The sequence below is a fragment of the Trichoderma asperellum genome, chromosome 3 (genome assembly GCF_020647865.1).
Source record: "Trichoderma asperellum chromosome 3, complete sequence".
Classification (NCBI taxonomy): Eukaryota; Fungi; Ascomycota; class Sordariomycetes; order Hypocreales; family Hypocreaceae; genus Trichoderma; species Trichoderma asperellum.
In genome coordinates, this window is record NC_089417.1 from 3,790,823 (window position 1) to 3,814,895 (window position 24,073).

The following is a 24,073-nucleotide window of genomic DNA, read 5'->3' on the forward strand; positions in this document are numbered from 1 at the left end:
CTGCCAGTGATGTTCTTAGTATTCTTCTCACCTTAACTGCATCAACTGTGTAGCTATATAATTTCCAATTTTGGCTGGTATCCTAAGAAAAGAGCTATCACTATTCTCAGATTCTCTCTATTATTTCTCAAATCTTAGGGTAAAGCATGATTTAAGTTGCGAACTAACGCGAGTAAGATGGTGGGAAGACAGTACATAATGTACATATTCAATTTACATACGCTATCGATTGGTAAGCTTTCGCTAGGCACGGACCGCACTTAGGCAGACCAATTCACTTCTCAGCCAACGTTAATCGTGTATTGGAATCACTCTGCGACGATCGCATCCTCACCATAGCAGATTTCTTGAATACAATTGTGACGTACAACAGTCTGTGTATTGTCTATCATTCCAGTGAAGAATACTATTCCGGTTACAGATCCAGTCCACGTTTCTCGCCACTTATGCTATCTTAATATTGACTGTGTTACAAGGTTCTAAACAAATCGTAGGAACTCTGGCGGAGACCTGTTAAGTGATGTTGAGCCATATTATATAGCAGCTTCAATCAAGGGGGAGGGGGGAAAGCTAATATATAGTTGAAGACATCAGGCGCAGAAAAATATATAAGGACCACCCGTATGGCAGAAACTCTCTGGTAGAGATTTAAAATTTTGCAGAATTATTAATACCAGATGATTTCTAGTTAATTTAATTATTCCGGCCGTAAATTCCATAGCATATTTGCCTTCGATAGTAACAGCGTCGAGCACTGCATGCCATAACTACACACAGTATAAAAGAAAAGGCCGTTACCATGAAGAATCTTTCCCCAGGATGCTTTGCGGTTCGATCATCCTAACGTATTTTTTTGTTCATGCTACATGTTAAAATAAACCCCCACACAGATCCTAGAAGACAGGCAGGATCGGAGCACTAAGGTCGTTTGCTACACAACATAGATCTTAGCCTTCTGGGTGGAACCTTACTCCGCGATGTTAATTTTCTACCCGAAGAGTCAAAAAAGCTAATGCGAAAAAGAAACCCGTTGTTTGAAGCTCAATGTAGGAAACAAATTACAAGTGATTATAGGTTAGAACATCATATAGAGGCCGCCAGATATCGTCATTTAGCGAAAAACAGCTCGGTTATAGAAGGAGAGGCGAGGGGATTCACATATTAGTGAACTGAGTTTTACCGACGGTGAACTGCACAAAACCGACGGTAAAAGTGGAAGCACGAGCAGTCCACGCAATTGAGGACTTTGTAGTAACTAGCCATAATCCAGCAGCTCACCCTATTAAGATTATTAATGAGAATAGCTTACACAAGCCTGAAGAAAGGGAGGGGTGTATGATTTAGGAATAATGCGCGGAGTAGAGTAGAGACAACCAATCGTAAGAGATAAGGAAAAACGCACAATGCAGAAAACTAGTACGAACTGACGAGTAAGAGATGCAAATGATACTATTTATAAATATAATTGCTATATTTAGAGTAGCCTAAGCATAACTTGCGGCGCTTTAAGCACTAAGCATATAAGTATTGCTCTTTACAAAAGATTGCTTACGCGAGAGCCCTTGATCATGACCCCTCACTTCATAGTCGTGTAATGAACCACGGAGACTCGGATAGTCTGGGAAAGAACGGCATCTATTTCTTTATTTTCCATCCTTTGAGAAAAATGTAATGATTATTCATGTTTGATCATAAGTTCGCCGTTTGTGGTATATGTATATATGGTAGGCGGAGGTGATATGTGAGAAGATATATGAGAATCCCTACTTTGCTTTAAAATGTATTATTTCTAACTATTTCAAAAGGAAGATACATATGTGCTATACAAATAGTTATTCTCAGTTAGTAAGAAGGCACTCTTTTTATTTAACAACCCGATGACATGTCAAGCTACTGGTGTTGTGGTGTTGGACAGTCTCTGTCAAGCAAGAAAATTTACCCTCTCCTAAATACTCAAGTTGTAGTTGCTCATGATAGTCGAAGGGTAATTTTATATATTGCCGTAAGGTTTAGATCATCCTAGCTATGCAAAGCTCCGTCTAGAACTTGACTGATAATATTTTACCGTGAACAACTGGTCTGCTAGCGGCATGCATGCGACTAGCGCACGCGATACTGGGGTAAACCACACACGTTTCCGGACATCCCCAGCCCAAAGTTCGCAATGTCTTACTATATTTGTATCTTATACGCTGCTCTTGTTTTTAGATACTGCAAAAGCCCCGATTCTGCTGAGCCTCTCGTGATTCCTTATCTTTTTCTTTGCGTGATCTCGTAGAAGTTGCTGATTACTGTAAGTGGGAAGATCAATCCGGCATGAATTACGCCCACTTTTCCTTGCACGTTTCCTCCCTTACTTCGCCCATCGCAATCAAAAGTGGATATTTCACACGTTGAGATGGCAAATCCAATCGGAAAGTCTCGTATACGCAATGCTACCTCGTATTTCGATCGGCATTGTGTCACTAGAATTCTACCAGAAGATCCGCTAATTGTGCCACCAGATGCATCTAGTTTCCCGCTTATACATACTATATATAAGTGAGAGCGACAGAAAATTCATCTCATCCGGGCGCTCATTTGTTAAGCCACAATAAATTGCATTGGCTTGATTATATCTCAGCTCTAATTGATTGGATGCTCCTGAGTCTTCGATTGGCCTAGGACAATGAAGGTCAAGGCCGCCTTTAGCCTGCTGGCCATATCTGGTAGAGCGACGTCGCTCTCGACTGTACAACCAACACAAAGTGCCAATACCACTGTGATTCCCAATGCATACATTATTGAGTTTCAACCAGACTTCCACCCCTCTTTGCACCCTCTACAACGCTTTGCCCAAACTCCTATCGGCATTAAAGCAGGCTACCAAATCCGCCATGAGTACAACTCCTCTGATCTATTCCTGGGAGTCTCAGTCTCCTTTGAAACAAACGTCGACCTTGATTCTGTCAGAAAAGCCAATGGGGTGAAGAATGCCTGGCATGTGGCCCTTGTTCCTCGACCCCAGCCGTACTTTACAAACGGTAGCCCCAAAGTCCAATCGGCCAGTGTTAGTGGCAATACGACCTTGCCCAATCTACGAGGTGTTAGCGGCGTGAACCAGCCCCTAGTTTCTACCAATGTCCAGAAGCTTCACGATCAGGGCATTAGAGGCAAAGGAGTCCAGATCGCCATTATTGATTCCGGTGTCGATTATCGACACCCCGCACTTGGCGGAGGCTTCGGCCCTGGCCACAAAATCGCTCTAGGTTGGGATTTTGTGGGCGATAATTACACCGGCTTCAATACTCCTATGCCTGATCCCGATCCACTGGCAACATGTGCTAGTGGTGGACATGGAACTCACACGGCCGGTAAGTACTGGCGATAAGCAATGCACTTCGGGATTGTATGGACAACAGCTAACACTAGGATAGGTATTTTGGCCATGGAAGATCCTGACAATGAAGGCTTCGGTCTTGTTGGAGCGGCTCCTGATGCGACAATAGCAGCTTATAGAGTATTTGGATGTGACGTTGGCGACGCGACCAATGATATTCTTATAGGTGCAATGCTTCGCGCCGCTCAAGACGGTGCGGACGTAATATCCATGTCTATTGGAATAATCGGCGACATATGGGAAGCTATCAACCCTTTTGACGCAGTGGTAACTCAACTCGCACAGAAGGGGGTAGCAACTGTGGCGGCTGTTGGCAACTTTGGCCCTGCAATATACACTGCATCGATTCCAGGTATCTCCCAAGATGGGCTAAGTGTGGGCTCCATGGAGAATGAGGTATACCCAACTCATTACACAGCCTATGATGAAAAGCAAAGGTCGCTAGATTATATATCGGTACTCCCTTATCCGGCAAAGGGCCAACAAGACATCTTCTTGCTTGGAACTGGGCTTGGAATACCAATCAATGATACTGTCGCAAGTGGTTGCTACCAGCCAGCTTGGGATGCAGCTGCTAATGCATCTGTTGATTGGAATACAACTCTATTGTTGGTGTCTTACACAAACAATTGTGGCAATAGTTGGTTTTCGGCTCAGGATTTGGGCGCCTCGACTATTATGGCTTATCTCACAAGCGAAGATCAGCTCATTGTGCTAGATGAGCCAGGAACCACCCCAGAAATCTTATGGTTGACCTACAATAGCTCAAAGGCAATTGTGCAAAATATTAAAGATTTGTCACCTAACGAGACGTATAGCCTGAAATTTGATGGTTCAACAGCTGCGCAATCTCAGCAGCTCATTGCCGACCCACAAGGAAGGTTCATGGATTCATTTACGAGCCTTGGTCCTACTATTGAGTTGACATTACATCCTAAGGTTGCTTCGCCCGGAGGCACAATTCTATCAACATGGCCGCTGGATGTGGGTGCTTATGCAGTTATATCTGGAACGTCGATGGCAACGCCGCTCGCAGCTGCGAGTTATGCGCTTCTCAAGAGTCAATTCCCTCATCTCACTGTTGCGCAACTCTTTGATCGTCTCAAGACTACTGCTTCTCCACTCCCAGAATACAATTCCACGATACCATTCACATCCACGATTCGCCAAGGTGCTGGATTGCTGGATGTTTATGCCGCTGTCAAGGCGGATTCCACTATAACTCCTTCGGAGTTTAGCTTGAGGGACTCTGCGAATCCACCACCGCAAAACATAACCATAAAGAATGACTCAGATCTACCAAATCACTACATAATTAGCCATGATCCCGCCGCGTTGCTTCGAGCCCATGAAAATTATCTGGCCGGCGAACCAAATTTCGACTCGAATAGCGCTTATACTCCGCATTCTGTCCCTGCGTCTGCTCAATTCTCGACGACCAAGCTGACTCTCCAGCCCGGCGAATCGGCCACCATTTCAGTGCGCATTACACCTCAACCGGACAACTATCCGTACTCGACGCCGGTCTATAGCGGGTTTGTAAAGATTGCCAGCGCTAGCTATGTATACTCGATTCCCTACATGGGCTTGCCGTACAGCAGGGACGCTGTTGGTCCGATAGCACAGAATGTCACAACAACAATACCTTATGCTACTCCACAGGTCTTGTCTATTCCAGGCAATCAGCAATCTGTTTTCGCAGCTCAGGCAACTACACCGAATATCGATACATATTATTGGAAAGCAAATGCTTCGGAGTCTATTGTACCGTTCTTGAGGATAGATGTCCTCTTGCCGTCGAAACACATCCTCTACGAACTCGTTCCCGCTAATACATCCTTTATCCCGACCATCTATGGGTTTGATCCTTCCGTCAAGATTGACTACCAAGACACACATCAGCCCATCTTGCCTGGCTTCCTTGGCGTGCCAACTTATGGCACAATACGCGATTTGAATCTGACTAATAATGCATCCCCATCCACTGGCTTCTTTTATATGTTTGATTCGCCGACATTATCGAACAACGGCGTAGCCTACAACATCACGTCTGGAGATTATCGACCCCTTGCTCGCGCGTTGAAGTGGAATGGCAATGAGACTAATCCTGATGACTATGAGTCATATCTTGGACCAGTAATAAGGGCAAATATTCCAGCAGATGTATTCCCTAGCCGCTAAAGCTGAGATCAAGACGACGGTTTAAGACAATTTATGAAGGTTTGCTGTTTCATTTTACTATGAAATGAGGTGATACAATTAAATGTAATTAAAGAAGCCAAATAGAGCATCATGGGCATGATTAGATGCGCCCATTGTTATTGTAACGTCCTCAGAATGCTTATAAGAAGTAAAATGAGTTAATAGGAGATAGTGTGGATCTGAATAACATAATTAGTAGAGCTACGTAGCATTTTCTCCCTTTACTATCTTCCTTAATACGTACATATTCGTCTTCACATGAAATGCCTTTCTCATAGGTCTGCGTGATAAACCCCATGAAACCCATAGCCCATGACGATGGGCATATGAGCCTGACCAATCTCTTCCATATTGATCGCATTGATCATTACCAGGGAGCTCTTTTCCTCTGCCGAATCCATCGCCACTGTTAATAACACGCCATCATCTTCTGCGGTGGCTCCTGGTCGGGACACAAAGATGGGTTCCGATGGCAAATGGTTTGTTTCAGGTGACCAGATTTTCCATGTCTGGGTCTCTGCATCAGTCTTGACGATCGAACCAGCGAAGTAACCTATCTTCTCAACGTGAATGTTCTATGTATAGCGGAAGGGCTTGCTGGATGAAATGCACCAACTCATCACTTCCGTTGCGGCTACAGTATGTAACGGAGGCATCAGCGATCTAGAAAAGGTGATAGCCATTAAAGCCGTCAAACCAATGCTCTACAATGTAGTTTCCGACATCCCAAGTTTCTGCCTCCGCAATAGAGGGATCCAGTCAAACAGCGTGGGATAGATCCAATGATAAGCAACTGCGTCGGTGTTTGGATCTCACGGTATAGATGCAGTGCCTTTTTTAAATAAAACTGATGAAGTACAATGTCTACACTGATTTAGCCCAACTCTTTGGCCTGGTTTTATATGCAACTTATACTTGCAATTCTTCAGCACTGGTATTAGTCAGTAAAATCGTGGAGTGTTGCTATATGGCTGCGGTTTCCAAGGAATAAAGGGACGCTTTTGCAGTTGAAATCGACCATCTCCTAGATACTTTCTTGAACGAACGAATGAGTGTATCTGAGAGCTCAAAATTGCCGCCGCTAAGCTCGAGACATTCAAGCAGCACTTTAAGCGTTATTATACGATACTGCGACCCAAAGTGGCGAATTGGGTGAGAAAGAAGGACAGAGCAGCATCTTTTTGTTCGGCGTTGGTGGTGGAATGATGATCGGTTGAGCTGAAGTACGAGAGGCCAGTGCTCGCCGCTGACTCTTAGAATCTCTCTCGTCGATACTTCTGACAACGATGACGAATCTCACTCGCGGCGCCCTTTTGCCATAGCCTTCGAATTCACGGCCAAGGCGTCTGCAGTGTTGACATCCTGGCCGACCCTCGTCACAGTTGACCTTTCGCCTCTTGCAGATGCTACAGCCTATAGATCTCAGCGGTTGTGTATACGGCCATAAGTTTGCTTGAGAATGTAAGTCGGTAGGTTACATTGAATCCATTCCAACCCCCTCGCTTGGGTGATGGTTACATTTAATTTGAATGACAAAACAATACAGGCCTTTCACACTTCCAAATTACACACAATGATAGTAGTGTGGTACTCTGGTTAGGTTGCATAGGTTAATGAATGTTTCTTGTCTCGATAAATGTATTTAAACCACTCCGTCTGAGCATTTACGTGTTCTTCACTTAATCCCTATAAATAATTCTAATAAAAACTACATATAAACATTGACGATAATATTTATCCAGGTACATGCATGTTACGCGGGGTTAGACACGTGTTTTGACTCACTCTGAAGTCGCACCAATAACCGCCATATATATATCTCCCGTCCGCGGTCAACCCCAGATCTTTATTTTCTTCACTTTGCATCGCACGAACTGAAGTTTGAGTTTTCACTAGCCCAGCACCACCTCTAGGTAAGCGCCCTATTGTGATCAGATTTGGCATTGATGACAACCCGCCATCTAACGGACGCTGGGTTCGAGGCAGGGCGAACATCCATACAAACTATAACCGCCAATTCATGAGGAAGTCGCGTTGCTTTTGCTAATAACTGTCAAAATACCACCATGATGGACGAAACCGATAAATCATCCACTACCTTCACGCAATTTACACCGGAAACATCTCAACCAACCATTTTGGGCGAGGTCTGGGACGGTCGACGCTTTGCAGTGCCTTGGCCAGGCAATAAATACAATATTTTCATAGACGGTACGAACCGGGCAATTTGCTCAAATCCATCGGGCCATCTTTACGTTTTTGACTTCAACAAAGACAAATTCCAGCAACACACGTGGCTATGCGTCGAAAAGAACGGGTATTTTGGCTTTGTCAATCCTCAAACGGGCAGATTTATGGGTCATAACAATTCTGACCAAATGCACTCGGCAACATTTCAACATGAAGCTTGGGAGCTCATGACAGTAAGGAAGCATCCTGAAGGAGGCTATGAGTTGCTGATGCCACATTGGTGGCATACTCTCAAGAAAGTGTGCGTCGTAGAAGGCTCGGATACGGTGGTGTTGCGACAGCATATAACGACTGTTTGGCAGTTTGTCAAGGTAGATTAGTCATTGCCTTCAACACAACATTTGACTATGTGGCTCATTCGAAGACTCTTCCAAGAATCCCATTTCTATCACACAACGTACATGAGATTCTCTTTGCTCCATCCTATAACCGTGTTATATGCAAAAGAGATACTAGAGCCTGAATAAAAAGATGTTAACAAACAAACATGTTTATGATGAGGCCAGGATTTGTTTTATGATCTCTTATAAACCGTATTGCTGATGAGGTAATATCTGAGAGAGTCGCCATATGACTCGCCAACTTTACTACACAGCTGAGCTTCTGTCGTTCTTATCACCTGGTCTGAGTGCGGTATATCCCTATACACCAAGCTGCCAAAAGTATGATATCAATACTACCGTGCTTTAAAAAAGCAGAAAGTGACGGACTGGAGAGTTATCGGGCTTTCCCAGGCAAGTGCAAGTACGATAAACACCCTTAATAACGAATCCATCTGCTGCAGAACTCTCACGACTGATCATATTCAACTCAATAGTCACAACCCTTCTTAGATCTACTCCAAATTTATTCACGTACTATATTAATCTCTTCCCATCCATTGTCTAAATCTACACTATCTGCAGGCAGTAGTTCGCATAAAAGCCGCATAGTTCGCTAGAGTTTAGACTCGACGTGTTTAAGTTAGTATAGAAGGGATTCACTTTCTCACTTCCATTAGTTAGCATAAGCAACTTGGGACAGGCGAAATCTAAGTAGCTCATTTTGGAATGAATTGGACCGAAGGACACTAGCAAAGGCGGAGTAGAAAGGAAGTATACTAGTAATTAAAATACTGCCCGACAACCCACTCGTATAAAAGTATGGCGGGTATATGAAAAGGGAAAATGAGATATTTAATAGCATCTATTCTAATAAAACCAAAGTATTACTATATTTGGTATGCGTACTATTTACGAGTCATCCCATCAGAAGCGGCGTTTTCATGCTTTGCAGAGCCATTTTACGCCCTCATGGGGGAATATTATGGCTCTGGATAGACAACCCATTGACTTTTATGGTTCTCTCTACTGCATTTGTCGCTGCCATCTTCAAAACCAAATGTATAGATCTCTTATTGAAGTGAGAGCAAACGGAGAAAATATCACTGGTGTAAACAATTGGGGACAAAACTTTCGGAACTGGCGGTGTATTATAAACACAATGTGTGTGTAAATAGATAATCATATAGGCCTATTAATTACTCTAAGGAGCGACTAAATAACAATTGGGTCAAGCGCTTCCTCCGTATGGTTCCAATAACCCAGCATTGCTCCGTAAGCACCAATATATTATTACGTGGGCACATGTCTTCTGGTATTTAAATCGTAGCAAATTAAAAGATCGAATAAATCGACCCTCAGTCTAAGATCCCTTTCAAGCCCTCAGCTTTGAAAAGATTAAGTTTAAGTGCAGGAGATTGTGAAGCCGTGCTCCCAGTCCACAGGTTGCTTAGCGAATCTCTCAAAGTCCTTCGCTGGGTCGAAGATGTTGGCGACCTGCTTAACTCCATTCCTCACCACGGTGCATTCGGCGTGTTGGAAGTTGGCAACGAAGAAAATGCTGGTAACAAAGAGGGTGCCGTCTTTGAACAAATTGGTGTGTCCGAAAGCCTGTCCAATGTCTACAGGAGTTCCATCGAGGGGAATGGCGGCGTTGCCATTTGCTCCAGAGACATCGTTTGAAAGTTGTACTGTAACCTTGCCTGCGTTCCGAGAGGACGGGGCTGCGGAAACAGCAAGAGCAAGGAGGGAGAGAGAGAAAGCGATGGCAGAACGCATTCTGGTAAATTTGTAAGTTTAAATTGATGTTGTGATTAAAGTATTGTTGTTAGTCGTGTTATTGGTGTTATGAGTGTTGTAGAATGCTAGTTGGTGTTCGAAAGTGAGATGAAAAGTTGTTTTTATAACTAACTGATGGCATCTTCTCTTTCAGGGCTAACATCATATTTACTAAATATAAATTGACTTTGCACTTCTTTGCAGCTTCAAAGAGTAAACTAGCAATAGACTTCGCTTGACACCGGATAGTAGTCGATCCGCTTATAAAGAAGATAAGCTGACTGGGTTTTAATGTTTTAATCTAACAGCCTTAGCCTCAAGCCAGCTGTGGCTTTGTCCGCGATACTTTTTTTCTCAGCTCACATACGTCATATTTCTAGACCCTGCTTATTTTTAGCCGGCGCAAGTGGAATGTAACCTAATTGAGGTGAACTAAAATATTAAGGCAGAGTATATAAGTAGAAATCGTGGAGAGACAATGAAGTGGAACAGTACGCTATGCCCGGATAGCGGATAACCGGACCTGCCACCTGCTTAGCAACTTGCCCTACTATACTAGTCTAAGCCAAAAATAAATTACAAACATACTATAATAACGTGTTTTCTAATGGACAATTAAAGCTTTTATTATGATGTCGCTGCCATCTCGGGCAAAAGTGGACTCCCGCAATCGCTCGTGAACTAATCAAAGTTATATATAAACTGCCACAATATCTTATGCTTTATTAGTGAAACTTTGCATCTATGACACTTCTCTCCATGTTGCAATTCGTCCCAAGGATAGCGAGAATAAAGGTGACATCACCAGCCTCCTTCAGGAGGCTTTTCCTTTCTAAGTATATCAAGCTGAGCTCGAAATGAAGGATTGATGGGACGAGATACTCTTTATTTGCTCTCATCGTGGCGTCTTAAATCTGGTAAAATGTTATCCTTAACGCACCTACGAACCTGTACGGCGTCGTGATGCAGGCTACTGGACTCACCTTGCATGAGCTATGCGGGTGTGTGGCAAATAGCATACATCGTGAAAAAGCTCAAGAACATGGCGCAGGTTGTTTCCCCGCCGGCCATAAGATTGACCACCACGTCATAAGAGGCGTCTATACGGAGGCCGCCGCACTTGATATATGATAATATCATTGAGTTAAGGACGTATTTATTTTATTAGGTAAATTATTCATTAAACTTGATCATGATGATGTTATACCCATAGCGCTTAAAGTTATACTTTTGTAGCAATAATCACAACTGGCGTTCAAATTTACACTTCTATCTTTTCAGCAATCACATAAACTATCCTACCATGTTAAAGCCTTGGTGCTAGTCTCACACAAGTAGTAGACAAAGTCCATGTAGGAATAGTATACGTTGCAAGTATCGGAAATCGTTGCTAAAACAGAAGGTACAAGCCGATCCTCATACTTCGACGAGTCCAATTGCCTATGCTACCCAGCAAGAATCTCTCCCTCTATGAAGGTATGAGGTCCAATGCAATACAATATTAGTTGGCATCTGTGGGAGTAGATATATACTCCGTGTTATTATATATCTCAAAGCAGGAACTTGCAACGCTTTGTTTAGACTTGTATATTGGCAAGGCATTTATATTTTATCCCGTCATGCGTTCTTAGTTGCGACTCATACGGGGTAGTAATTAGCTAAATTCTTTGTAACTTTCCCGCTCCTTATATGCAATGCAGTGATAATACGTTTTACAAACGAAATGCACACAGTGTAGGCCTAGTACAGACAACTATATTTTTTCTAATTATATAATTATAGTGCGTTGTTGCAGTAGATCGCTCAGTCAAGTTGGTCTTTCATCTGAGCTCAATCTCTGTAGATAACCTTTATCAAACTCTATGATCTTGCTTAATTGGCTACCTAATCATAGCCAAATTCGATAACTTGAGTCTAACAAGAAAACCTTGACCTAACTGAATAATGTAGATCTGATTAGTATGTTAGATGGCCCAAGTCCAATAAGATGGTCTTGGTATATTATTACATTATTTAAAGCTATCTTTGAAACGGCTCATTTCTAGTTAGACTAAGGTCATTCAACTTAGCCATGGCCTTTCAATTTGCATATAATCTAGCTGCATGTATTGTGAGCAATATTCCTCCTTTATATCACAGTGCTAATAAACTCAATACCTCCAAGTTGTATAGTGGCAGACACACCACCATGATCTAAGAAAATGCATATGAACGTGCCGTCTGAAGATCGGCGACTGGCTGAGGTAGAGCTGGGCAATCAGCATGGAGTTTCACGAGTCCGCATATGCCGCTCAAAGCGACGTGAATAGCCATGCAAGGAGCGCTGCTGCGGACGCCTTTACCCAAATCGACGCCACTCGCTACACCAACATTCACCCAGACTCATATTTCCATATTTAACTCCCATTTGCATCGCCGGCAGAGTGTTGGCATGTAAGGGGTGTTGGACAGTAACATCGATATAATTTTTTTTGTGCACGCTCGTCCGTAGTTAAAGTCTATTATTATACTCCTAGCGTCTTGCCAGCCTCGCGTCTTGGCACAACGGGAATGTATCAGGTAGTTACATCCACCTATATTTAGTGTATCTCTATTTTCTATGCCCTTCAGGGTCAAACACGTGCCCACTGCTGGTTCTGTTTTTCGAACGCATCGAATATTTGATAAGGGCGACAGAATAATCAATCTGTTACCTATGCTACGGCAACAGACCATTTCAGTTGTATATGGCTGCATATCTGTAATGTGCCCGGCATAAACCTTCACCCGAAGAGCAGGTACGAAACAAGAAATGAATGCGTACTCTCTAGATCTGAAAATATTGTGAACTTGAATGTGCTTCATCCTAAAATGGGAACGCGGTATACTGTTATTCATCATTCATTACTTCTCAGTGTAAACTTGAGCAGAAGCATAAGTACAAGATGTTGGGACGCAGGCATTGAAAGATGTAGATACGGACTCTATATGTTCATGATACATCTGTTTCAAAGCACAACCATATCCAACTGAACCATGACATATGAAGACATATATCTAAAACCCATATGCGCTTCTGGCTCATTTGAAGGATTGCCGCAAATTAGTATTCCGCCCAAACTGCTTTCCGGAATTACGAGATCCCGAAACACTTGCATTTTGCACCTGCTCTTTTGATTTCTTCTTATTTTCTTCTTCTAACTCCGCTTTCCCAACTTTCTGAACCGAAGTTATTGTGTATTCTTTCCTGTCTGAATCAAAAGACTTTATAGTCCACGGTATCTCCTTGTACTGTAGCGTTTTACCATAATTGGACTCCGGACCCTTATAATAATTAGAAATGCTTTAAAAACCAAGATCACTACACTTACAACAGGATCTAACTGTATAATTTTCTCAACATCATCTTGCTTAACTTTCTCAACCAAAAATATAGTGTATTTATCTGTGACCGGATCAAAAGAGGCTACAGTGTATTGAACCTTCTTATAGAAAACCTTTTTACCAGAATTGAACTCCGGAGGCTTATTAAAATTAGAAATACCTCACAAAACCAAGGTCACTGCACTTACAGCAACAGCTCGTGGTATAGTAGCCCTAAAAGAAAAGATTAGGATGACATTCAACTTGTATTAGGGATCAACCTTCATGTGAGAGATTATACATCAACAGTCTTTTCAAGTTATTGGACGTGTCAAAATGAGGCGAAAATAAAAATAAGAAAAACTAGAGAAGGTAAACCGACCAAACGCAGCGACCGAGATAAACGTGCATTTATATTATTCAAGCTGCTACAGGTGACGTGTCAGGCGCCAATGTTTAGGCCCACTCACCCTTTTGACCATGTATGTACTGAAGCTCTTACACAGTTTGCTTTGCATCCAACGGAAATGTTGTGCCCCCACCCACTTCCTTGTACGTTGTTTCGATCCGGGTCCTACAGGAAGAGCGATAGGAGATCAAGTGGGGCTAGAAGCGTCTTTGTTGCTAGACAGCAGCTGAGTGCCATGAATTGACTATATTTACCTCTACCCTTCCTCTTTTCTCTGAAAGAAAATCTTATTCATTCATATTTTCTTTCTTTGCGGCAACAAGATGCTAGAGGTAATTGTGTCAGAGCTGCTTGCATACATACATTACCCCATGTCCAAATCCTCAAAGGCATGCCCAGCACCCAACAATTTCTCAAAGCCATATCAACGTGTGGAGAGCCAGTCCTGCATTTATCACTAAGACCATCAACGAGGCTTTCATCTGGAGGTACTTCTAAAAATGAACGAGGAATCTTTACCCCTCAACCCAATCACAATGACTGAGAACATAGCACCCCCGATATCGACAACATCCTTGCAATCATATAATTACCTTGAAACATCATCCGGATTGGATAATGACCTTGAAGTGCTATCCTCTAAGTCAGATAAAAGAATTAACTGGCGAGAAAGGATCGAAAAGGAGAATGAGGGTGTCGTTTATGGTACAGATGAGCCTTGATTCTGAACACATGCACTTGATACACCGTGGAGTACACTACTAACTAGCACGCTCTAGTCAATGATTTCCCACAGGGATATCCTCGTTATTCCGCACTACTTAACTCCGACAAGTCTTTTCAGGTCTGGCGCCGGTTTTCGACCTTGCGTACGCGCCTGCTTCTCCTTAAGCAGGATGAACTCTCACGGCTAGAGGAGCAGCTAGAGAATATAGATGCTGAAGACGAGGAATTATTTCCTATATTTCTTGGAAACAATCGCGAAGACACGAATCAAGACAGAAAAGAGATCCTTAAGAAGATCGATATTGCCTTGAATGACTATGGTATTATCAATCGCCATTTCATGAAAAAGCTACAAAATTATTAACAACGATAAAGACTCTTTTTTGAAAAGACAGTATCGAACTTTCAATCTCGAGTCTTCTCGAGATCGAGCTATTTCAAGTCTCAGGAACTGGCACGACAATAATAAGTCATTGGCATCAGAAGAAATAAAATATCTAAATCGCAGAGATCTTTTCACACTTTTAGGGAACGGTAGTTGGTCAGACAGGCTAATAGATTTGATCAACGGTTACTTCAACACCACGAAAAAACCCAGAAGGGAAAGATCGGCGAATATTATGGAGGAGCGGATGAAGCAAATGATACGTGTACTCCAAGCGGCTCTTATGGCAGTGCTTCTTTTTCCTCCCGTTATTATTTGTAACTTCGTGAGTAACTTAACGTACAGAATGATCATTATTGTTGGCACTACGGCTATTTTTATTGCCATTTTGTCGTTGATCGCCCGAACAAGGATGAAATCCTTTGACTTGGTTATAGCTGGAACAACGTATGTTACTCCCCACTACCCTGCTTTCAGGTCACGGAAGTGAATGATAGAGTTAATTACTGACTGGTATAAATCACGATACTGGGCGTGTAGATATGCCACTGTGCTTGTCGTATTTATTTCAGGCACAAATGGCATTAACAATTAAAGACCAGCCCCTACTGAACTGGCTTTCCCCTTCTCTCTCTTTTTTTTTTTTTTTTTTTGTTTTGTTGTTGTTGTTGTTGTTGTTGTTGTTGTTGTTGTTGTTGTTGTTGTTGGAGGAGGAGGAGGAATACATGATTTAGCGGTTGCAGATCAGCATTCGTACCATGTGTGCAAGTTTGCAAGTTACTCTATTTATATGTACGCTTGTATAATATACAATCCTATATTAGTTGGTTTTACCTGGTACTTTTCAATAGTAGTCATGGACATCGCTTCACAATTATTCATGAAATATTTGTCATCATTCTCTATATATCGTCTCAGGAAGAAAGTACTAAATAGCCACATTATTATCGTGTACGTGGGTTCTCGTACGATTCGTCTAGCCTTTAAATTACGTGTCTACCCCTTGGCAAACCAAGAAAATATATTTCAAATCTACTATAATGATATCCGGGTAAATACAGTTCTTGAGTAACACCCTTGATACAATGAAAAGGGCTGGCCAGCCAATGGTAATGGCCCACGTTAGTGAATTGTCGCCCCTTTCTTTCATGTCGGACATTGGGGATTGTGATACATTACAAGCATACCTGCATGCAACTATCGAATGTGCCCAGGCTGTAGTCTTACATTAAAGCGCACTACCTTTGTTGAACTACGCGAAATACATGTACAATGCAAGGAAGAATGGGGTCCGAAAATGCAGAGGAACCCACCAGAATGCTAGATACATATGAGCTTCGAGGTAAATATGCCACGTCAGCAGCAGCCTGAAATGATACCTACTCACAGCATCTATAGCGTCGGGCTGCTACTACAAGGTAGCATCACAGCCTCGTTAAGGTAAGCTCGACCATGTACAGATACCTAATAAACATCCGAGAACATTATAGAAGCCTAGAGAAATATTTGATACCGAGTCTAACTAGAGTATATGTGTCTGAGATTCTCTTGCAAAAACACTTGCCTTTTCTCGCTTCCTCCCCTATCCAACGGATGTCCAAGCCGCTATCCTGGTCTGGAATCCCCCTTGCAAAAATGGTTATTCTATCGGCATCTCCGTCCAATTGATGATCGGCTCGGTGTTGAATTGGTGTGTAGCCATTGATAGAGGATTTAATCTGTCGGAGGCTGGTAACAATGTTGGGCTGCTCACTCCGTATTTACGGCTGAAATCCCCTTGCATACTGTCTCACCACGCCTTGCGACATTCTACCCAATCGATTTTCGGCTCGCCGTTCAGTCGGTGGCTGGATTAAATTGATTCCAAAAATACGGTCTGTTGTAATCTAAATACGTGTTAATATATCATATTTGCTTCTATCATATTACACTAGCAGCCATGTAATAACTCATCATTAACTTCAGTTTGAGGCATCTTGCATATTTACTACATACACTGTGTCACGTTATAATGATTGGAAAAGCTAGACTGAGAAAAAATCCCTTATATGCCAATTTACCGACACCATAGTGTGTTTAGTTGCCGGCACCTTCGCATATCTATCCCTATAAGATTATTACCACACGCATGAAGGATGATGAAAGAGATTCTGCCAGCAGGCAAGGCTTTTATGAGCTATTGAGAAGTTAAACTTCGTGTTTAAACTCCTTGAGAGTCTAACTGAAAGAATATATTCAGCTCCAGGACTTTAAATTGAGCTCATATAAGGCATTAGAGGTACATTGAAGAAAACAGAATTAAGTCAATTTTTAGAGACGTTTCAAAGGTAAATTAAAAAATTTCAGCTAAATATAGCCAATAATGTTAGATATATAAAAACACTTACATAATTATTCATTAATTTATGACTCTTAAGGGCAGAAATTTATATATAATATCCATTGGACCATGGCATTATTATTGACTTCTTTATAATAATACAGCTCCATTGTCAAAGCTTTACTCGTGGCCTATGACCTGGAGTGGAATATCTTGGCTGCTATTGCAGGGTGTGCAGTGGTTAGAAACGACGCATTTTAGGTCGAGAGTTTAATGTAGTGCTGTACTTTCAAGGTCTGCTTCAAAGACCAAGCGAGTATCGCCGTTCCAGTGCTGCGTCCTACGTATGATAGCAGCCGCGACGATATGATCGTCACCACTGCAATACACATTCCCCAAAAGCTCGAGGCAAAGGGTCGGTGGAAATTGTTAATGATTGCTGCTACAGAAACAGTCGCTCATCGTCGTGACATTATGTAAAATATGCGTGTTGCTGGGAATGAAGCATATGGGGCATACAAATTCGCGTTTCAGGAAGAGGGAGTGGGTGTGGATGATAAATTTCTATATGTGTATTGTAATGCAACCGAACATTTTATAATTCCCATTTCTATTATCAAGACAAAGATTTATGCATTGCCAGAGGCACAGATTATACTACAAAACATAAGGCTTCACCTATTCTCCCCATCCAGAGCCTGGTATCCCGATTGATGATTCCGCATCATGCCGGTGTTAGAGTGGTAAGTATGGTCCAAATCATGACCAAAGTCAGAAGTGCATGATGGTTCATTGAGTTTGGTAACCATGTAGAAAGCAAGAATTATCCCCTCAACTGTCTCTTTAGGATTCAACATGGCTAAAAATGCGCGCACACCAAGGAAACCTCCTTGGTAAGATCTTGGAATGTCTGCATGACCACTTAAATCCTCCATATCAGCAACACGGCCGAGTAAGTATGGCTGCACGGAATAGGCCCATGCTAAGAATACGGAGATGGGCACCATCTCAATACAACTAAGTAACGCAGGCAATCCAATGTGTAGGTCGGCATATGTAAGCTTCGACGTAGGATTGAGGCTGCTAGTATTGCCCAAGATTAAGAAAATTATCTGAGCGAGATACACGTTAGTCTCTACATCTGAGTTTTCTGTGAGTAGTATATAGGATAAATAATATTCTTACACTCTGCACGAAGCTAAGAAACACTATAAGCTTGAACGCAACTAGCTTTACCATAGGTTTATGAACTGCAAGTTCAGAATTTAATGTCCTGACGAACACGATAATTGACGTGACGGCGAGTGTGAGTGAGACTTGAGAGATAATAGTGATCTAGTTATAATTAGCTGCAGTTTAAGCTGTAAGTGCCAGCACAAGATCAAATTTGACTTACCCACAGCTTTGTATAATATACCTCGATCTTATATTGGCAATAAGTTCCCACCGCCTCGGAAATGTCGGTAGCAATTGCTGTCAGCACTGCAATAATTGGATATTGAAAGATCGCTATCCAACGACTCTAAATGGGAAACGTCAGATCCCACTTTGTATGCTATAAGTATGCCTACTTACTCGAAACCAAGACAGTCCGCCGGCTTTCCCAGCCTGAGGAGATTTCTTATCTAAGATCGTCATTTTTGCAAAGAAGTCGTTTCGTTTCTCGGAATTGGGCGATATAAAGTCACACATGAGAAGGAAGAACGCGCATAATGAGTTTGCCTGGAAGACCTCGAGCCATGGCTCGAGGTAGACATCCGCATTTGGGAAGCATATTGACAAGAAGCTGAAGAGGGAATAGAAAGGAACTAGAAGGCTAATTCTCATAATCCTGTGCGACTAACAATTAGTTTTTGTAGGCCTATAAGGCAAAATAGAGAAAAACATACTTCACTTGCTCGCTCGGATTGCTAAGCCGATTTGCGTGACTAGACAGATGAATAAAAATTACGGCGCATGCAACTGCCACACAGCTTCCAGCTAAGATTCTATCAAACTGGAAAAATGTCATGGTCCCAAAAATTGCTTCAGTGGCATCTGTAGTCGTGATGTCAGTTATACATGTGTGCATATCTGGCTACATGTACCCATGATATGGTATAGTACCTTCAGAGAGATCATGTGATGGACATGTGTGGTCTTTTGAGCCCATATTGAAGGGGATAGTATTACTACCCGTAGAGTGGAAACAGAGAAGGAGAAAATTAGCTCAACGGATGTATAACAATGTCCATGAAACAAAATTCAAGACAATACAAGAAGCGTGTTATATAATGTAAATGTCCGAGATCAATGAACTACACACCACTAGTGACAGTTGCACAAGGCTGGGGGAGGTACTGGAGGCCGCTTTTATAATACATGTACATATTCGTTTCAGTAGTTGTAAAAGCACAGGCGCTTCAGGTCCTTCCAAAATAAGAACATCCCCCTTGAACAGAGCTGCTGAGACTCTGGATCTTGGAGTCGTTCGAATGGATATCCCAAAAGGGCATGGTGCGGTTGGAGATAGCAGTGCAGGGCTCAGCCAATGCATCCTGACAGGCAACGTAAGAAAGTGGCGGAGGTTAAGCGGTGCAAAAAGGCGAATGATTTGCTTATTTGTTCGCGCACTATGGCTCCCAAGGCGGACCAGGACATAGCCTGCTGTAGGCCCAGCCCCAATCACTGCTCGGTTATCGACGACAGCTAGGATTGATGCTAGTGCCCGCCTACCTGTAGTTTGGACACAATGCCGTTTTCCGTACCGCTTCAGGATGCTTGTAAATGCAATCCATCGCCAAATATGACTATTTTATGCTTAGCGGTAAAAAACGTGAGGAATGCAATACACCTACACGGTCTCCCATACGCGGCTCTTCTGCCAGCAGAGTTACACTAGTAATAGATCAGCCTTCAGCATATCAGAGCGACTAACATTAGGACTCTCGAAAATGGAAATTTCCGATTCTGAAACCGTCTATACATTCGAAATGGGTATATATCTCGGTCATGGCCGACGCAACTGAATCTCAATGCGGATGGATCTTCCTACGAAGGATTCTCCTTAGGAGCTAGTAGGCTCTTGAAAAGATGGCACTTCGCCTGCTGAGCCTGTCATTGGATACCTCCATTATTTTCATGATCAACAAGTTCCTCAATTATGTCAGTTTGAGATATTCTCAATATGAGATCTTGTTATCGTTTTTGCCTGCACCGGCCATAATCTGCTAGTCATATTTTCCGATTCTATGTGCGCTACACACAAAAACCATGTTGCGACACAGTTTCTATAACAAAATGTCCACAATTATGTTATATTGAAGTTATTTGCTATTTTAAGCCATGATAACTGGCATTCAGCACGAAGGACACAGGCAACTGGAGAAAGTTGACTCTTCAAGACCTCAAACCTGTGCTAGGAGAACTAGGATAGCAATACCAGTGCTATTGAAATAACAGCGGCTCAATACTCTAGAGCATCCACTAATCCACGAATCGATCCCATGCCCAACTTCTCCCGTTCCCAAGTGTTATCAACAGATTACATCATCCTCAGTATTGCTTACTATGTGTCCGGCTGAACTCTCTATCACTTTCTTACAATAATGTCAATGCATTGTAGGATCGGCAAATATTCAACTCAAGGAGAGAAGGATTCGGTACCCGCGGTGGGGGTGAGGCTACGTGTAGTCATCAGCGCCCAGAAATGTGCATCACGATCACTGATTGACTCTGGCTCAATGTTATTCCCTTATTACGCATAGCTCTGGTTAATCCTGATGGGCGACTATGATGCATTTCTACCTTAGCACAGCCAAAATGCTCGCTTTCGCTTTCGCTTTCGCCGAATTTGGAATGGAGGGGCAGGATGAGACAAATCCGCCACGAAGCTGCCGTTAACAGGGCAATTATTGGATAACAAGCTTACTTTTTAGGGATGGCATATGGCGCAGCCTGAGCGGGAACAGCGAGGAAATTAAATGAAAAAATACGCCCACCATACACTTGAACAGCTCAACGGTACCTGGCTTGAAGGATTTGTGCCTATTTCTCAAAGCTTAGACCACTTGAAACAACACACTCATCTCGAAAGGCTTTCCCATTTAGGTTGAAAAATGGCCAAGTGGGGGTTTAGTGGTTTTACATTTGAGTTTCGCGAGACTTTACTCTAGATCTACAGTAGTAAAAAGTCTGAACTCATCGTTGATTCATTTACAGATGGGTAATAAGCTGTTGTACTGCATACAATAAGACAGCATTTCGTAAACTACATATGAACACATAGTTAAACATGATGATGAAGTACTGCTAAGTTTTCTCATTTATCACGTTCTCTACGTAATGCAAAAGCCATCGTTTTATCCTTTACATCCATACGTGGCAGAGGCTGTGTAGGTGCCACTCTCGGCTTGTGGATTTTGACGCTTCTCCAAGCCTATCTGCGCGCCCGCGTTGAACTTTTAGTTGGTATCAGTTGGATATCAACTTCACTCGCTACTTTTGATCTAAGCAAGTATTCGTAATATGTATACTCCGCCACAATACTAAGCCTTGCAAAGAATGGAATTGACCGCGGATCCTATGCGAGCTACAAATCCTGGTCTGAAGACAAAATTGGATGCAATAAACCGAAGCTTCGATGCAAGCTTCTGGAACAGGGAATAGGGTCGTTATGCATTACAGGAGGTAGGATCTGTAGCCAACTGGTCGCATGTATTCCGTTGTCGTAATCACTTTGAGTGCTGTTACTCCGAGGAGGCCGAGCTGGTTCCAAAAACATTCCAATGCGAGCTGCCATGGAGTGGAAAATTATATATAAAATGCGACATTCATCCGTTGAATTTGTCTTGACATCTATAAACAGACACAACCAAGCAATATGAGATACCATAGCATTATTTTGACTCTCGGGACCTTGGCTATGGGCACTGTAAGTTCCATCATCCCATTGCTTGTATAATATACTGATAGAGAGGCAGACCGCCCAAGTCAGTTCCGAAGGATCTGCCATATTCCAATTGAGCAATGACACCGAGTTTGCGTTTATGTTGGGAGCTACACTATCTCTTTCCAACAATTTCGGAGCAAACACTGGTGAAGTTCTGCGAGCGGCTAGTCAGATTATCCCCGGCGATTTCGAGAGCTGGTACAGAGAGTTCATATTTCTAGCGAATCAGATACACGACAAAGCAGAAGCCATCAATGCCAAGCGTTTCCCTATATCGGCTCGCGAGGCATACTTTCGATCTGCTACCTACTACCGGGCTGCCACCACTTTCTTATACGCCAACATAAGCGATCCACGCATTTATTCAGTCTGGAATTCTGCGCTGAAAGACTTCGACAAAGCAATATCTCTGCTTCCAGTCCCAGGCGAGCGAGTGAATATCTCAGCCGAAAATTTCACTGTGCCTGCCATATTCTACTCTGCCCAAAGTTCAATGAATACACCCGGCAACCATAGACAAAATCCTTTCAATTCCACGAAGCGTCCTACAGTAATTGTAGGCAATGGATACGATGGTTCACAGGAAGAGCTCTACCACACCTTTGGTCGAGCAATTCTCGACCGTGGTTGGAACTTCATTTCATACGAAGGCCCGGGTCAGCCAACTGTTCGCCGGCAGCAAGGGCTGGGATTTATTCCCAACTGGTGGGAGGCGGTCACTCCGGTGGTGGATTATTTAACAAAGCGTCATGACGTGGATACGGACAGAATTGGTCTCATTGGATACTCGTTTGGTGGAACGTTGGCACCGCTTGCCGCCTCTCGTGAACACCGTCTCTCGGCTGTTATGGCAATTGACGGAGTTACTGACTTGTTTGACTCAATTCAAAGCCAGTTTCCGTCTAATATTAACTCCGTTTTCGAAAGTGGCAATAAGACAGAGTTCGACACATTGTTACTTTCTCTTGTTGACAATACGGCCGTCCCAACTCAGCTCCGATGGGCGATTGCCCAGTCACTATGGGCTTTTGATACTACAAGCCCCTATGAGTGGTTGACAAGGCTGCGCGAATTTAAAGTCGACCAAGCCGTAGCTAACGACATTCATTGTCCAGTACTTGTTAACGAAGGAGAGGATGACAGCTTGGCACCGGGGCAGGCTCAGGAAATGGTACGACTTCTCGGGCGTAAAGCCACATACAACCTGTTCAAGACAGACTTGGGCGCAGGTGAGCACTGCCAGCTTGGGGCAGAATCACAGGTTGCACAGGTCGCATTTGACTGGCTAAGTGATATTTGGGAGGGCATTAGTGTCCCTCACAATATTACTGGTGGCGTTTATTAAAAGTGGCATATAACATGGAAATCATCAGGGTTACCAAGACAGCTATATATATATATAGGCAAACGGCGTAGTAGCTCCGTTAGGTAATACATGTAGCTACGAATTGGGATACTGTTAAACCGCTTATTAGCGCCGTGAGAAACTAAAGCGATCTCTAGGCACCTTCTATTGATGGAGGAGAATTGAATAGTCCATCCTTCACTAGCATGTCGATAGAACGGCGTGAATGTAATTTAGTGTGCGTGCGAAAAGGCATGATCGCATCCAAAACGATAACCAGAGCGCCTTCGTGTTGCCTTCCTTTCGCCTCTCAGCACCTCCGATATAGCTCGATATCTCTATCCATCTTTGCACATCATATACGCCCGTTCAGCTTATTCATCGTCTATCTGGCTGTCTTAGATTCAACAAGCACAGATGAGCCACATCGACTTGGCGTATGGCGAAGGATGCAGTGCGGGTACTGGGGCAGCTATCCTTGATCTTCCAACGTGCTTTTACTCCATACACGCATCATGTCGCCATTTTACCGAGAGTCCCACGAGGCATTGACGTCTGTGCGCACGAATGATTTACATGATGGAGCATGTATGAAGCCCTTACCAGCTCAACAAGCATGTAGCACCGCACAGGGCAATTGCAGGAAGCAGGCAAGCGAGTAAGCCGTTCGTCAAAGTAAAGTCGTC

The 24,073-nt window shown here is 43.0% G+C and overlaps 6 protein-coding genes across 6 annotated transcripts; 4 read left to right on the forward strand and 2 right to left on the reverse strand.

The window, feature by feature from the left end:
• Positions 1-2,576: 2,576 nt before the first annotated feature.
• Positions 2,577-5,832, forward strand: TrAFT101_005839 (uncharacterized protein). Its single transcript, XM_024906712.2, has 2 exons — positions 2,577-3,353; positions 3,417-5,832. The coding sequence occupies exons 1-2, from the start codon at positions 2,669-2,671 to the stop codon at positions 5,558-5,560; spliced, it is 2,829 nt and encodes a 942-aa protein (XP_024760345.2). The 5' UTR covers positions 2,577-2,668; the 3' UTR covers positions 5,561-5,832.
• Positions 5,833-7,456: 1,624 nt separating this feature from the next.
• Positions 7,457-8,330, forward strand: TrAFT101_005840 (uncharacterized protein). Its single transcript, XM_024908153.2, has 2 exons — positions 7,457-7,494; positions 7,568-8,330. The coding sequence occupies exon 2, from the start codon at positions 7,648-7,650 to the stop codon at positions 8,149-8,151; it is 504 nt and encodes a 167-aa protein (XP_024760346.2). The 5' UTR covers positions 7,457-7,494; positions 7,568-7,647; the 3' UTR covers positions 8,152-8,330.
• A 962-nt stretch (positions 8,331-9,292) lies between these two features.
• TrAFT101_005841 (uncharacterized protein) lies at positions 9,293-10,030 on the reverse strand. Its single transcript, XM_024908154.2, has one exon. The coding sequence runs from the start codon at positions 9,928-9,930 to the stop codon at positions 9,556-9,558; it is 375 nt and encodes a 124-aa protein (XP_024760347.1). The 5' UTR covers positions 9,931-10,030; the 3' UTR covers positions 9,293-9,555.
• A 3,934-nt stretch (positions 10,031-13,964) lies between these two features.
• Positions 13,965-15,654, forward strand: TrAFT101_005842 (uncharacterized protein). The gene is made up of 4 exons (XM_024908155.2): positions 13,965-14,386; positions 14,461-14,727; positions 14,783-15,239; positions 15,333-15,654. The coding sequence occupies exons 1-4, from the start codon at positions 14,182-14,184 to the stop codon at positions 15,385-15,387; spliced, it is 984 nt and encodes a 327-aa protein (XP_024760349.2). The 5' UTR covers positions 13,965-14,181; the 3' UTR covers positions 15,388-15,654.
• Positions 15,655-17,786: 2,132 nt separating this feature from the next.
• TrAFT101_005843 (uncharacterized protein) lies at positions 17,787-19,264 on the reverse strand (the record flags this gene model as incomplete). Its single annotated transcript, XM_024906541.2, has 6 exons — positions 17,787-18,224; positions 18,298-18,447; positions 18,509-18,634; positions 18,688-18,943; positions 19,002-19,149; positions 19,219-19,264. The coding sequence occupies 6 exons, from the start codon at positions 19,262-19,264 to the stop codon at positions 17,787-17,789; spliced, it is 1,164 nt and encodes a 387-aa protein (XP_024760350.2).
• A 2,701-nt stretch (positions 19,265-21,965) lies between these two features.
• On the forward strand, positions 21,966-23,495 carry TrAFT101_005844 (uncharacterized protein). The gene is made up of 2 exons (XM_024901921.2): positions 21,966-22,024; positions 22,074-23,495. The coding sequence occupies exons 1-2, from the start codon at positions 21,974-21,976 to the stop codon at positions 23,385-23,387; spliced, it is 1,365 nt and encodes a 454-aa protein (XP_024760351.2). The 5' UTR covers positions 21,966-21,973; the 3' UTR covers positions 23,388-23,495.
• The last annotated feature ends 578 nt before the right edge of the window (positions 23,496-24,073 follow it).

What these genes read in the sequence shown, in the direction of transcription:
- TrAFT101_005841 (XM_024908154.2), bottom strand. Translation starts at nt 9,930, where the DNA reads ATGCGTTCTGCCATCGCTTTCTCTCTCTCCCTCCTTGCTCTTGCTGTT.
- TrAFT101_005839 (XM_024906712.2), top strand. Translation starts at nt 2,669, where the DNA reads ATGAAGGTCAAGGCCGCCTTTAGCCTGCTGGCCATATCTGGTAGAGCG. An exon ending in ACATGGAACTCACACGGCCG is followed by an intron (nt 3,354 to 3,416) that starts GTAAGTACTGGC and finishes ACACTAGGATAG; the next exon opens with GTATTTTGGCCATGGAAGAT.
- TrAFT101_005844 (XM_024901921.2), top strand. Translation starts at nt 21,974, where the DNA reads ATGAGATACCATAGCATTATTTTGACTCTCGGGACCTTGGCTATGGGC. An exon ending in GGACCTTGGCTATGGGCACT is followed by an intron (nt 22,025 to 22,073) that starts GTAAGTTCCATC and finishes ATAGAGAGGCAG; the next exon opens with ACCGCCCAAGTCAGTTCCGA.
- TrAFT101_005842 (XM_024908155.2), top strand. Translation starts at nt 14,182, where the DNA reads ATGAACGAGGAATCTTTACCCCTCAACCCAATCACAATGACTGAGAAC. An exon ending in GAATGAGGGTGTCGTTTATG is followed by an intron (nt 14,387 to 14,460) that starts GTACAGATGAGC and finishes AGCACGCTCTAG; the next exon opens with TCAATGATTTCCCACAGGGA. An exon ending in TTGGTTATAGCTGGAACAAC is followed by an intron (nt 15,240 to 15,332) that starts GTATGTTACTCC and finishes CTGGGCGTGTAG; the next exon opens with ATATGCCACTGTGCTTGTCG.
- TrAFT101_005840 (XM_024908153.2), top strand. Translation starts at nt 7,648, where the DNA reads ATGATGGACGAAACCGATAAATCATCCACTACCTTCACGCAATTTACA.